A 14848-nucleotide genomic window follows, 5' to 3' on the forward strand; every position below is an offset into this window, starting at 1 on the left:
TATATATATATATATATATATATATATATATATAATATTTATTTATTTATTTATCATGTATCGGACAGATTCCGAGGCTTCGGAGCAAGTTTCAGTTGTTCATCTTTTTCACTTTGTTTCACATTTTGTCAGTGTTGCAAATTTTCATCCACACTTGAGGAAAAAAATATTCTTTGATTGCATTTTTTTTTGTTTGTTTTGTAACACTTTTTTTTTTTTTTTTTGTTATTAGCAAAGCCTGGTGTGCGAGTAAAATGCCAGTACTTTCCAACTGTTGATAAAGTTATCTTCGTGGACGATTATGCAGTTGGTTGTCGGAAAGACCTAAATGGCATCTTACTACTAGACACAGCACTTCAGACTCCAGTCACAAAACCGGATGATGTGATCCAGCTTGAATTGCCAGTAACTGAGGTAAGCACACTTATTATATTCCACAATTTTATTGTCATCCTGTTGATTTGTATTTCTTTCTTACTGTGTCGCGCTCAAGTCCTGTGTATCAGTTTTATCTTAAATTCAATGTTCTAAGTTGCCATAATTCCTTATGTACAATGTGGCTCGGACACTTTATCAGGGAGCTCAATTTATACGATTGGCCATGCCCAACTACATGCATATGCCATTCTGGAACTGTGCATTGGGTCATTGTCTGGAATTGAATTCCCTCCCAGTAAATGATTCCTGAGGTTTATTTTTCAATATATAATGTACATAATTTAACAGGGTATGCTTTTGACATTCTGTTTCTGAAATCTAATCACGTGGTTCTTGTTTGGATTGTAGGTGCAGCAATTGCTGTCTGCTTGCCTGGAGAAAATTGACGTGTCTAGTGCTGAAGGTTATGATTTGTTTATTATGCAGCTGAAAGATGGCTTCAAAAATACCTCACATGAGACAGCAGCAAATCATAAAGTTGCAAAGGTAAGATTTTCTTCCAGTGTCTATTTTGTTGGCGTCCGATACAATTTTCATTAATAGAGTGAACATTTAAAGTACATCTTCGCTGATTAGATAATAAAAATTAGATTTTTGAGATCTATGTTCATGCGCTTTAAAGCGACAAGTGATTAATTTTACAGTATTGGACTTTACGTTCTTATTAAGGAGTGCTGTGATGATCTGATAATCAGTACTTTGCTGTGTAAGGGGAGGGCAAGGAAAATTGATATGAATGTGAAAGCTTTGTTCATAGTTTTGTTTATATAAATGGTATGTGTTAAAACCAGTTGCACAATAATATCCGTATAAGGGGTGATTCAGTTGTTTGGGTGCCCAACAGAAGTTATTAAATTGTTATGTTCATGCACGAGTGCCGTCAACACCAACATTTATGCTCGTAACCATCCAATGTGGCTGGCAGAAATGTGCAAAGTGTTTCCCGTTGGGCCACCCAAATGGGACTTTTTGCGTATCAGCAGGGATTTTATTTTGGTTTAGCCGCTTTACGTGAGCAGAAATGAATTTCCACCATAGAGTAGCAGGTACCCCTGCTAACAATTCAGTGAAAAGCGACGTGCAGTGGACTTCTGAGAAATATAGCAGCATCCACAAAGTTATTTAAGAGCTGACATTTAATAGAAAAGAACAAATCTGTTTCCTCCACTATATGGTACAAACGTTAGTATAAAAGGAAAGGTTCTGCCTCACCCCAACACACGTCCCTGCTATATATACATATATATATACATATATGCACTGCTCAATAAAAATAAGATTTTACTTACCGGTAAATCTATTTCTCGTAGTCCGTAGAGGATGCTGGGACTCCGTAAGGACCATGGGATATAGACGGGCTCCGCAGGAGACATGGGCACTTTAAGAAAGACTTAGACTCTGGGTGTGCACTGGCTCCTCCCTCTATGCCCCTCTTCCAGACCTCAGTTTGAGACTGTGCCCAGAGGAGGATGGGTGCACTGCAGGGAGCTCTCCTGAGTCTCCTGCTAAGAAAGTTTCTTTGTTAGGTTTTTTATTTTCAGGGAGCACTGCTGGCAACAGACTCCCTGCATCGAGGGACTGAGGTGAGAGGAGCAGACCTACTTAAATGATAGGCTCTGCTCCTTAGGCTACTGGACACCATTAGCTCCAGAGGGATTGGAACACAGGTTCGTCCTGGGCGTTCATCCCGGTGCCGCGCCGCCACCGTCGTCCTCACAGAGCCGGAAAAAAGAAGAAAGAAGGCTTCAAAGGCGGCAGAAGACTTTGTGAGCTTCACTGAGGTAACGCACAGCACTGCAGCTGTGCGCCTTTGCTCCCATACACCTCACATACTCCGGTCACTATAAGGGTGCAGGGGGGGCGCCCTGGGAAGCAATATAAACCTCTCCTATGGCAAAATGAACTATATACATATACAGGTGGGCACTGAACATGTATATTAAAGAGCCCCTGCCATGTTTCACATATTTTGAGCTTGACAGAAGCCCGCCGCCGAGGGGGCGGGGCTTCTCCCTCAGCACTCACCAGCGAGAGGAAGCTCCCCGGACTCTCCCCTGCTTGACACACGGTGAAAGAGGGTTTTGAAGTAGAGGGGGGGCACATATTTGGCGCGCATTTATATATACTATAACAGCGCTACTGGGTAAACATTCTGTGTTTTTTCCTGGGTCATACAGCGCTGGGGTGTGTGCTGGCATACTCTCTCTCTGTCTCTCCAAAGGGCCTAAAAGGGGAACCTGTCTTCAGAAAAGAGATTCCCTGTGTGTGTGGAGTGTGTCGGTATGCGTGTGTCGACATGTTTGACGATGAAGGCTCACCTAAGGAGGAGGGGGAGTGCATGATTGTCAGGTCGCCGTCGGCAACGCCGACACCGGACTGGATGGATATGTGGAATGTCTTGAATACTAATTTACATTTATTACATAAGAGATTAGACAAAGCCGGGTCTCAAAAGCGCACATTATCCCAGATCACTGACACAGATACCGACACGGATTCAGATTCCAGTGTCAACTATGAGGATGCAAAGTTACAGCCAAAAGTGGCTAAGGGTATTCGTTACATGATTATTGCTATTAAAGAGGTTTTGCATATCACGGAGGAACCCCCTGTCCCTGACACGAGGGTACACATGTATAAAGAGAAAAAACCTGAGGTCACCTTTCCGTCCTCATATGAGCTAAGCGAATTGTGCGAAAAGGCGTGGGAATCTCCAGACAGGAGATTACAAGTTTCCAAGAGGATTCTTATGGCGTATCCCTTCCCACAAAAGGACAGGATACGATGGGAATCTTCGCCTAAAGTAGACAAGACGTTGACACGCTTATCAAAGAAGGTAGCACTGCCATCCCAGGATACGGCTACCCTGAAGAATCCTGCTGATCGTAAGCAGGAAGTTACCATGAAGTACATTTACACACATTCTGGTACTATTATTAGACCGGCTATGGAATCGGCCTTGGTTTGTAGTGCTGTCGCAGCATGGACAGATTCCTTATCTACGGAGATTGAGACCCTAGATAAGGATACCATTTTAATGACCCTAGGGCAGAGGTTCCCAAACTGTGTGCCGTGGCTCCCTGGGGTGCCACGGGACACTTGCAGGGGTGCCCTGAGTTGGTGGTCCAGGACCAATTCAAATTATTCATGGTCAATATAATAGGCAAAACCAGTGCTGGTGGCTGCCAGTCATAAACTATGTGGCCAAACAGAAGCAAATCTTGTCCCTCACCATACAACTGACCTTAAGGATGACATATAAACGCGATCTACTTAATGTAATATTTCTTTCTAAATTTCTCAATAAGAAATTTTTGGCCTAGGGGTGCCGTGAAAAAAATTCTGATATTCTAGGGCGCCGTGATTCAAAAAAGTTTGGAAACCACTGCCCTAGGGCATATCAAGGATGCTGCGTTATATATGAGGGATGCTCAAAGAGACATGTTTACTAAGCTACAGAATAAATGCTATGTCTATTTCTGCTAGGCGACTCTTGTGGACCCGGCAGTGGACGGGGGATGCCGACTCAAAACGGCATATGGAGTCGTTGCCTTACAAGGGGGAGGAGGAGTTTGAAGAAGGCCTCTCGGACCTTGTCTCTACTGCTACGGCCGGTAAATCGAATTTCTTAACTTATGTCCCTCCGCAGCATACTAAAAAGGCACCTCATTATCAAATGCAGTCCTTTCGTTCCAATAAAAGCAAGAAGGTATGGGGATCGTCCTTCCTTGCCAGAGGTAAAGGCAGGGGAAAAAAGCTGCACACAGCTAGTTCCCAGGAACAGAAATCCTCCCCCGCGTCTGCAAAATCCACCGCATGACGCTGGGGCTTCCCGGGGGGAGTCAGCTCAAGTGGGGGCACGTCTTCGATTTTTCAGCCACATCTGGGTCCACTCACAGGTGGATCCCTGGGCAATAGAGATTGTTTCCCGGGGATACAAGCTGGAATTCGAAGAGGTGCCTCCTCGCCAGTTTTTCAAATCGGCCCTACCAGCTTCTCCTTCAGAGAGGGAGTTAGTGTTAAATGCAATTCAAAAATTGTGTCTTCAGCAGGTGATAATCAAGGTTCCCCTTCTGCAACAAGGGAAGGGGTATTTTTCAACCCTGTTTGTGGTCCCGAAACCGGACGGTTCGGTCAGACCCATTTTGAATTTAATATCCCTGAACCTGTACTTAAAAAGGTTCAAGTTCAAGATGGAATCGCTCAGAGCGGTCATCGCCAGCCTGGAGGGGGGGGGGATTGGATGGTTTCCCTGGACATAAAGGATGCATACCTTCATGTTCTGATATTCCCTCCTCATCAGGCGTTCCTGAGATTTGCGGTACAGGACTGTCATTACCAATTTCAGATGTTGCCGATTGGGCTTTCCACGGCCCCGAGGATTTTTACCAAGGTAATGGCGGAAATGATGGTGCTCCTGCGCAAGCTAGGTGTCACAATTATCCCATACCTGGACGATCTCCTCATAAAGGCGAGATCTCGAGAGAAATTACTGGACAGCGTTTCACTGTCTGTGAGGACGTTACAGCAACACGGCTGGATTCTCAATATTCCGAAGTCGCAGCTGGTTATACAACGCGTCTGACCTGTTTCGGCATGATTCTGGACACAGACCAGAAAAAGTTTTTTTCTTCCGATGGAAAAGGCTCAGGAGCTCATGGCTCTGGTCAAGAACCTATTAAAGCCAAAGACGTTTTCAGTGCATCACTGCACACGTGTCCTGGGGAAGATGGTGGCGTCTTACGAGGCCATCCCCTTCGGCAGGTTCCATGCGAGGACTTTTCAATGGGACCCTACTGGACAAGTGGTCCGGGTCTCATCTACAAATGCATCAAAGGATCGTTCTGTCTCCCAGAGCCAGGGTATCTCTCCTGTGGTGGCTGCACAGTGCTCGCCTCCTAGAGGGCCGCTGGTTCGGCATTCAGGACTGGATCCTGGTGACCACGGACGCAAGCCTCCGAGGTTGGGGAGCAGTCACACGGGGAAGAAATGTTCAAGGTCTCTGGTCAAGTCTAGAGACTTGTCTTCACATCAACGTCCTGGAATTGAGGGCCATAGACAACGCCCTACGTGAAGCGGAGGCATTGCTTCGCGACAAGCCAGTCTTGATTCAGTTGGACAATGTCACAGCAGTAGCTCTTGTAAACCGCCAAGGCGGCACAAGGAGCAGGGTGACAATGGCAGAAGCCACCAGAATTCTTCGCTGGGCGGAAGTTCATGTAAGCGCACTGTCTGCAGTGTTCATTCCGGGAGTGGACAACTGGGAAGCGTGCTTCCTCAGCAGACACGACCTGCATCCGGGAGAGTGGGGACTTCATCAGGAAGTCTTCGCACAGATCGTGGGTCAGTGGGGACTGCCCTAAATAGACATGATGGCGTCCCGTCTCAACAAAAAGTTAAAGCGGTATTGCGCCAGATCAAGAGACCCTCAGGCGGTAGCGGTAGATGCCCTGGTGACACCTTGGGTGTTCAGGTCGGTCTATGTGTTTCCTCCTCTTCCTCTCATACCCAAGGTGTTGAGAATAATAAGACAAAGAGGAGTGAGAGCAATCCTCGTGGCTCCGGATTGGCCACGAAGGACTTGGTATCCAGATCTGCAGGAGTTGCTCACAGAAGATCCGTGGCCTCTTCCTCTACGGCAGGACCTGCTGCAACAGGGGCCCTGTATATTCCGAGACTTACCGCGGCTGCGTTTGACGGCATGGCGGTTGAACGCCGGATCCTAGCGGAAAAAGGTATTCCGGATGAGGTCATTCCTACCCTGAATCAAGGCTAGGCAGGACGTGACATCGAAACCTTATCACCGCATATGGAGAAAATGTTTCTTGGTATGAGGCCAGGAATTCTCCTACGGAGGAGTTCCATTTGTGCCGTCTCCTTCACTTCCTTCAGACTGGAGTGAATTTGGGCCTAAAATTAGGGTCCATAAGGGTAAAAATTTCGGCCTTATCCATTTTCTTTCAAAAAGAATTGGCTTCTCTTCCTGAAGTACAGACTTTTGTGAAGGGAGTACTGCATATTCAGCCCCCGTTTGTGCCTCCGGTGGCGCCTTGGGACCTTAATGTGGTGTTAAGTTTCCTTAAGTCACATTGGTTTGAACCTCTCAACACGGTGGAGTTGAAGTACCTCACTTGGAAGGTGGTCATGTTGTTAGCCTTAGCTTCAGCAAGGCGAGTTTCGGAACTAGCGGCTTTGTCACATATCCCCTATCTGGTTTTTCATGTGGATAGGGCGGAATTGAGGACTCATCCTCAGTTCCTTCCTTAGGTGGTCTCATCTTTTCATATGAACCAACCTATTGTTGTGCCTGTGGCTACGCGTGACTTGGAGGATTCTGAGTACTTGGATGTGGTCAGGGCTTTGAAGATTTATGTGGCCAGAACAGATAGGGTCAGGAAGACAGAAGCACTGTTTGTCCTGTATGCAGCCAACAAGGTTGGCGCTCCGGCTTCAAAGCAGACTATTGCTCGCTGGATCTGTAACATGATTCAGCAGGCGCATTCTACGGCAGGATTGCCTTTACCAAAATCGGTTAAGGCCCATTCCACTAGGAAGGTGGGCTCTTCTTGGTCGGCTGCCCGAGGGGTCTCGGCTTTACAGTTGTGCCGAGCAGCGACTTGGTCGGGTTCAAACACCTTTGCAAAGTACTATAAGTTTGATACCCTGGCTGAGGAGGACCTCCTGTTTGCTCAATCGGTGCTGCAGAGTCATCCGCACTCTCCTGCCCGTTTGGGAGCTTTGGTATAATCCCCATGGTCCTTACGGAGTCCCAGCATCCTCTAGGACGTTAGAGAAAATAAGATTTTACACTTACCGGTAAATCTATTTCTCGTAGTCTGTAGAGGATACTGGGAGCCCGTCCCAAGTGCGGACTTCTCCTGCAAGACTTGTATATAGTTATTGCTTTAATAAAGGTTATGTTATAGTTCCATCGGTTTGGACTGGGACTATGTTTGTTCATACTGTTAACTGTGTAGTTTATCACAAGTTATACGGTGTGGCTGGTATGAATCTTGCCCTTGGATTAACTAGAATCCTTTCCTCGTACTGTCCATCTCCTCTGGGCACAGTTTCTCTAACTGAGGTCTGGAGGAGGGGCATAGAGGGAGGAGCCAGTGCACACCCAGAGTCAGTCTTTCTTAAAGTGCCCATGTCTCCTGCGGAGCCCGTCTATACCCCATGGTCCTTACGGAGTCCCAGCATCCTCTACAAACTACGAGAAATAGATTTACCGGTAGGTGTAAAATCTTATTTTCAGTTTCCATTCAGAAGAGGATATGTAAATCATACCCAGCTTGGTTTATTTAACTATGTCTGCCAAGGAGAATTCCTCTAAGGCTTCTGGGCAGAGGGCTGGTGTCAGGAAAACTCTCGGATCAGGAGGGTCTCTGTTACCGGTATCTTGCAGAGGCAAAACTTCCACTTTCTCTAGTGCTGGACCCCTGACAAGATACAGGGTGGTCGTCCGCTCTGTCTTAGGCTGGAATTCAGGATTCAGACCTTGACTCCTCCACTCTCAAAGTTGGTGATCAGCTTAGCCTATTCTGCTTAGACCTGAAAATAAATCTCCATTAATTGCAGTCTGTGGGGTGCAGTTGGGGCTAATTGAACAGCCCCAGAGGATAAATTAGCCTGTGGTAAATTATGGCTGTTAGTTGAATTTCTGCCTAAAGGTGGTACACACGGAGAGATTTCTGCAAGAGATGTGTGCTGAGCGATTTAGCATAGGCGATGTTCCTTGAACATCCCGGTGTCTAAATCGCTCATACACACGTAGCGATGTGTGCTGAACAATCTATGCTGAGTGATTACACTGTCTCCGGACTGGCTCCTTGCTTCCTTGTGCAGCTCGGCGTGGCGTAGCGTGAAACTTGAAGAGGAGGGATCAGGCAGGGGAGTTGTGGGTCACGTAAATCGCTATCGTTCATTCCTGTACACATGATCGATTTCAAATTTTGTGCTAAGCAATCTGACTAGATTTTGCATGCAAGCCAGCCAGGCAGCCAGTCTGTCTAGAGCCGGCGATAGCGGCGCGCATCACTGTCGCTATGGGGTATACACATAGAGCGATGTGTGCTTCATTTCGAAGCAATCTAGTCAGATTGCTTAGAAATTTATCAAAAATCGCTACGTGTGTACCCCCCTCAAGTGTTGTTTTGGGGACATTATCCACTTACTTCAGTTTCCAGTATAGAAATTGTGAAAATATGTAAACAGAGCATATACGCAGGATAGAAAATAAGTGAATGCGAACGTTATCAAAACCCCTACATTTTGATTGTTTTGCTATAATACAGAATTGACTTTACTTTGATTGTTTGTGCTGATCAGATTTTCTTGGTGTTATTTTCTCATTCTATAAATCTTTTGATTAAATTATACGTCATTTTACAATGTTTATTTTTATTTTATTTTTTAGTGGGCAACAGTCACATTTCATCTTCCTCACCATGTGTTAAAGTCTGTGACTGGTGCAATCGTGAATGAGCTAAAGAAGATAAATCAAAATATCGCTGCATTGCCTGTAGCCTCCTCTATAATGGACAGGCTGTCTTATCTGCTAACTAGTGCAAGACCTGAACTTGGTGTGGGGCCTGGACGATCTGTAGATCGGTAAGTTGGACATACTATAATTTATATTTATTATTTGTGGTTGTTACTTTTGTTTTCTTTACTAATGTGGAATAATTAAATCGTGCTCATTTGTTACCTCAGTTTTGGATATTTTCCTGCTTACATTCCACTGGCTGACTGCATAGTAGTCTTAGAGGGATACGGTAACATTGCCGGCAGTCAGGATCCTGGCGGTCAGGATACAGACGCCAGAATCCCGGCAATTGACAATGTCGGCAGCCAAATTCCCGGCTAACGGGCTATTCCCACTCGCCTACGACACCCATAGAGTGGGAATACTGGCATACCATACCCAACACGTCTGGGAGGAAACCAGTTTGCCATGGTCACACAGAATTGCACCCTTACCTCCTTTGCGAGTGCCTAAGGTGTCCTGCATAATCTTTACAATGGAAGCTTTCTGTGATTTTTGTCAGGATCCTTTTCCCAGCTGTTGGAGCAACAGCTTAGCATTCATCTGGGTTTTACTATTGTGCATCTCTGGCCATAATATAAACACTCTGCACCATGACTCCACTGGGACCAGGTTTAATGTCCTCCAGAAGGGTGAAGCCATAAGAAGGAACTTGTGGTTATATAGTTGGGTGCACAGGCTGGAATAATGTATATCAATGGTTAAAGCAGGATGTATACTGTAGGGCTGTATTTATAATGTGCTTGTCATTGGTATGATGTAATTTCCCTTGCAAATATAAGTGTATAACATCTCTACGAAAGTTGTGAGATGCATACCTTTAAACAAACAAGATAAAAAATATCAGACTCCAAACCTTGTATAAATTTGTCCTGGCCTGTTCTGCTTATGTAAGGAGATAGTAGACCGTTTTTTTGAGGTGGAATCAAATTGTGTGTCTGGTATACAAGTACTGAAGACGCTCCACCTGAAAGCTTCTATCATGGAGATATTGCTCACATTTAGATGGCAACATTGTGTGTGGATGTGTGTGTGTGGGTTTTTTTTTTATTTTTTATCATTACATTTTTTTATTGAAAATTGATCATTTTCCGGAATGGGGAGGTACAGAAAGAAAAAGAGGGAGGGGGAGGGTTAAGATGACACAACACGAGACAACATCAGAAAATAAATAACAGCAGTAGATATCACAGTAATCAAAGTTAACGTAGTGCAGTACCAAGCTAGAGATGAGGTGAAATTTAAATTAAAAGTGGTCAGTTTTAGCGTAATAGGGTGCGGGCCAAACTAAGAGCGAGAAAATTCACCAGTTTCATTTATGCGGAACTGAGGGGTAGGTGGTGTAGAAGGGCGCAGAATATGATCTGTTCCTGCACCATCGATGATATATTCACACCAGGGCATCCAGCGAACCTGGGGGTAGTTAGCAGAAAATAAGTAAGGTAAATACTCCGTCTCCATTAGAAAATTAAAATGAACCTTATGAATGATCTTCGTAAATGGAGGTAGAGTGGGCTGTTTCCAACACTGAGCAAGGGCAGCTCTTGCTGCAATACAGATATGACCTAGCTCTGAGAGACTACAGTACTATCAAATTCAACATTGGTGGAATAGCCTTCCCTCAACAGCTCCCTCTTCAAATCCCCTTTTCTCTAATGTCCTAGAGGATGCTGGGACTCCGCAAGGACCATGTGGAATAGACGGGCTCTGCAGGAGGCATGGGCACTTTAAGAAAGACTTTGGACTCTGGGTGTGCACTGGCTCCTCCCTCTATGCCCCTCCTCCAGACCCCAGTTAGAGAAACTGTGCCCAGAGGAGATGGATAGTACGAGGAAAGGATTTTTGGGAATCTCAGGGCAAGATTCATACCAGCCACACCAATCACACCGTATAACTTGTGATAACTACCCAGTTAATAGTATGAACAAACAACATAGTCTCGGTCTAAACCGATGAAACTATAACAAAACCCTTATGTAAGCAAAAACTATATACAAGTCTTGCAGAAGAAGTCCGCACTTGGGACGGGCGCCCAGCATCCTCTACGGACTACGAGAAATAGATTTACCGGTAAGTGTAAAATCTTATTTTCTCAAATGTCCTAGAGGATGCTGGGACTCCGTAAGGACCATGGGGATTATACCAAAGCTCCCAAACAGGCGGGAGAGTGCGGATGACTCTGCAGCACCGATTGAGCAAACAGGAGGTCCTCCTCAGCCAGGGTATCAAATTTATAGAACTTTGCAAAGGTGTTTGACCCCGACCAAGTAGCTGCTCGGCACAACTGTAATGCCGAGACCCCTCGGTCAGCCGCCCAAGATGAGCCCACCTTCCTAGTGGAATGGGCCTTAACCGATTTAAGCAATGTCAATCCTGCCGTAGAATGCGCCTGCTGAATCGTGTTACAGATCCAGCGAGCAATAGTCTGCTTTGAAGCAAGCGCGCCAACTTTGTTGGCTGCATACAGAAAAAACAGCGCTTCAGTTTTCCTAACCCTCTCTGTACTGGCCACATAAATCTTCAAAGCCCTGACCACATCAAAGGACTCGGAATCCTCCAAGTCCCGTGTAGCTACAGGCACGACAATAGGTTGATTCATATGAAAAGAAGAGACCACTTTTGGCAGAAATTGAGGACGTGTCCTCAATTCTGCCCTATCCACGTGGAAAACCAGATAGGGGCTTTTATGTGACTAAAGCCGCTAATTCCGAAACACGCCTCGCAGAAGCCAGGGCCAACAACATGACCACTTTCCAAGTGAGATATTTCAACTCCACTGTTGAGTGGTTCAAACCAAGGTGACTTGAGGAAACTTAATACCACATTAAGATCCCACGGCGCCACCGGAGGTACAAAGGAGGCTGAATATGCAGCACCCCCTTCACGAATGTCTATACTTCAGGAAGAGAAGCCAATTCCTTTTGAAAGAAAATGGATAAGGCCGAAATTTGGACCTTTATGGACCCTAATTTTAGGCCCAAAGTCACTCCTGTTTGCAGGAAGTGAAGCAGACGACCCAAATGGAACTCCTCCGTAGGAGCAGTCCTGGCCTCACACCAAGAAACATTTTCGCCATATACGGTGACAATGTTTCAATGTCACGTCCTTCCTAGCCTTGATTCAGGGTAGGAGTGACCTCCTCTGGAATACCTTTTTTCGTTAGGATCCGGCGTTCAACCGCCATGCCGTCAAATGCAGCCGCGGTAAGTCTTGGAACAGACAGGGCCCCTGCTGCAGCAGGTCCTGTCTTAGAGGAAGAGGCCACAGATCTTCTGTGAGCAACTCTTGCAGATCCGGATACCAAGTCCTTCGTGGCCAATCTGGAACAATGAGGATTGTTCTTACTCTTCTTAGTCTTATTATTCTCAACACCTTGGGTATGAGAGGTAGAGGAGGGAACACATAGACCGATCTGAACACCCAAGGTGTCACTAGAGCGTCCACCGCTACCGCCTGAGGGTCTCTTGACCTGGCGCAATACCGCTTTAACTTTTTGTTGAGACGGGACGCCATCATGTCTATCTGAGGCAGTCCCCACCGACCCACGATCTGTGCAAAGACTTCTTGATGAAGTCCCTACTCTCCCAGATGCAGGTCGTGCCTGCTGAGGAAGTCCGCTTCCCAGTTGTCCACCCCCGGGATGAATACAGCTGATAGGGCGCTTACATGGCCTTCCGCCCAGCGAAGAATCCTGGTCGCTTCTGCCATGGCCGCTCTGCTCCTTGTGCCGCCTTGGCGGTTTACATGAGCCACTGCTGTGACATTGTCTGTCTGAATCAGAACCTGTTTGTCCCGAAGCAATGCCTCCGCCTGAATACCTTCGAATGAGGTGCCTTATTAGTATGCTGCGGGGGGACATAAGGTAAGAAATTCGATTTACCGGCCGTAGCAGTAGAGACAAGGTCCGAGAGGCCTTCTCCAAACTCCTCCTCCCCCTTGTAAGGCAACGACTCCATATGCCGCTTTGAGTCGGCATCCCCCGTCCACTGTCAGGTCCACAAGAGTCGCCTAGCAGAAATAGACATAGCATTTATTCTGGAGCTTAGTAAACAAATGTCTCTTTGAGCATCCCTCATATACAAAGCAGCATCTTTGATTTGCTCTAGGGTCATTATAGTACCGGAATGTGTGTAAATGGGGTGGTCTTCTGTATGCCGACTGACGGGATCCTGGCGCACAGTAAACCGGCGCTGGGATCCCGACAGCCGGCATACCGACACTTATTCTCCCTCGTGGGGGTCCACGACCCCCCTGGAGGGAGAATAAAATAGTGTGATAGCGTGCCACCGTGCCCGTAGCGAGCGCAGCGAGCCCGCAAGGTGCTCATTTGCGCTCGCCACACTGTTGGTAAGCCGGCGGTCGGACTCCCGGCGCCGGTATGCTGGTCGCCGGGAGCCCGACCGCCGGCATATCGTAGTGAACCCGTGTAAATGTGCTTCATGGTATCCTCCTGCTTACGATCAGCAGGATCCTTGAGGGAAGCTGTCTCCTGAGAAGGCAGTGCCACCTTCTTGGATAAGCGTGTCAGCGCCTTGTCTACCTTCGGCGAAGATTCCCATCGTATCCTGTCCTTTTGTGGAAAGGGATACGCCATAAAAATCCTTTTGGGAACTTGTAGTTTCCTATCTGGAGATTCCCATGCCTTTTCGCACAAGTCGCTTAGTTCACATGAGGACGGAAAAGTGACCTCAGGCTTTTTCCCTTTATACATGTGTGCCCTCGTGTCAGGGACAGGGGGTTCCTCAGTGATATGCAAAACCTCTTTAATGGCAATAATCATGTAACGAATACCTTTCGCCACCTTTGGCTGTAATTTTGCATCCTCATAGTCGACACTAGAGTCGGTATCTGTGTCGGTATCTGTGTCGGTATCTGTGTCAGTGATCTGGGATATGGAGCGTTTTTGAGACCCCGAAGGTCCTGGTGCCACAGGGACAGGCATGGTCTGACTACTTAACTGATCCCTAGCTTCAGCCTTGTCTAATCGTTTATGCAGTAAATTTACATTTGCATTCAAGACATTCCACATATCCACCCAGTCCGGTGTCGGCGTTGCCGACGGCGACCTGACCATCATGCACTCCCCCTCCTCCTTAGGTGAGCCTTCCTCGTCAAACATGTCGACACACACGTACCGACACACTTCACAAACACAGGGAATCTCTTTTCTGAAGACAGGTTCCCCCTGAGGCCCCTTGGAGAGACAGAGAGAGAGTATGCCAGCACACACCCCAGCGCTATATAACCCTGGAGAAAAACACAGATTGTTTACCCAGTAGCGCTGCTTAATGTATAAACGCCAATAATGTGCCCCCCCTCTACTTTAAATCCCCCTTTCACCGTGTGTCAAGCAGGGGAGAGTCCGGGGAGCTTCCTCTCAGCGGTGCTGTGGAGAGAAAATGGCGCTGGTGAGTGTTGAGGGAGAAGCCCCGCCCCCTCGGCGGCGGGCTTCTGTCCCGCTCAAACTTACTAAAAAATGGCGGGGGCTCTTTTATATACATGTAGAGTACCCACCTGTACATGTATATAGACTTTAGCCATAGGAGAGGTGTTTTATTGCTGCCCAGGGCACCCCCCCTGCGCCCTGCACCCTTACAGTGACCGGAGTGTGTGAGGTGTATGGGAGCAATGACGCACAGCTGCTGTGCTGTGCGTTACCTCAGTGAAGCACCGAAGGCTTCTGCCGCCTGAGACGTCTTCTGTCTTCGTTTCTTCTGGCTCTGTGAGGAGAACGGCGGCGCGGCTCTGGGGTGAACGCCAAGGACGAACCTGTGTTCACTCCCTCTGGAGCTAATGGTGTCCAGTAGCCGAGGAAGCAGAGCCTATCATTTAAGTAGGTCTGCTCCTCTCTCCTCAGTCCCT

At 47.0% G+C, this 14848-nt stretch overlaps 1 protein-coding gene across 9 annotated transcripts in view; it reads left to right on the top strand.

Moving 5' to 3' along the window:
* The window catches only part of BIRC6 (baculoviral IAP repeat containing 6), a 771630-nt gene that overhangs the window by 85263 nt on the left and 671519 nt on the right, over positions 1–14848 (top strand). For all 9 annotated transcript variants that reach the window (XM_063917949.1, XM_063917953.1, XM_063917952.1 and 6 more), the window contains exons 2-4: positions 233–414; positions 787–924; positions 8858–9051. In XM_063917949.1, coding sequence (XP_063774019.1) covers positions 233–414; positions 787–924; positions 8858–9051 — 514 coding nt within the window. The remainder of the gene's footprint in view (positions 1–232; positions 415–786; positions 925–8857; positions 9052–14848) is intronic.

The sequence above is a fragment of the Pseudophryne corroboree genome, chromosome 4 (genome assembly GCF_028390025.1).
Source record: "Pseudophryne corroboree isolate aPseCor3 chromosome 4, aPseCor3.hap2, whole genome shotgun sequence".
NCBI classification, from domain to species: domain Eukaryota; kingdom Metazoa; phylum Chordata; class Amphibia; order Anura; family Myobatrachidae; genus Pseudophryne; species Pseudophryne corroboree.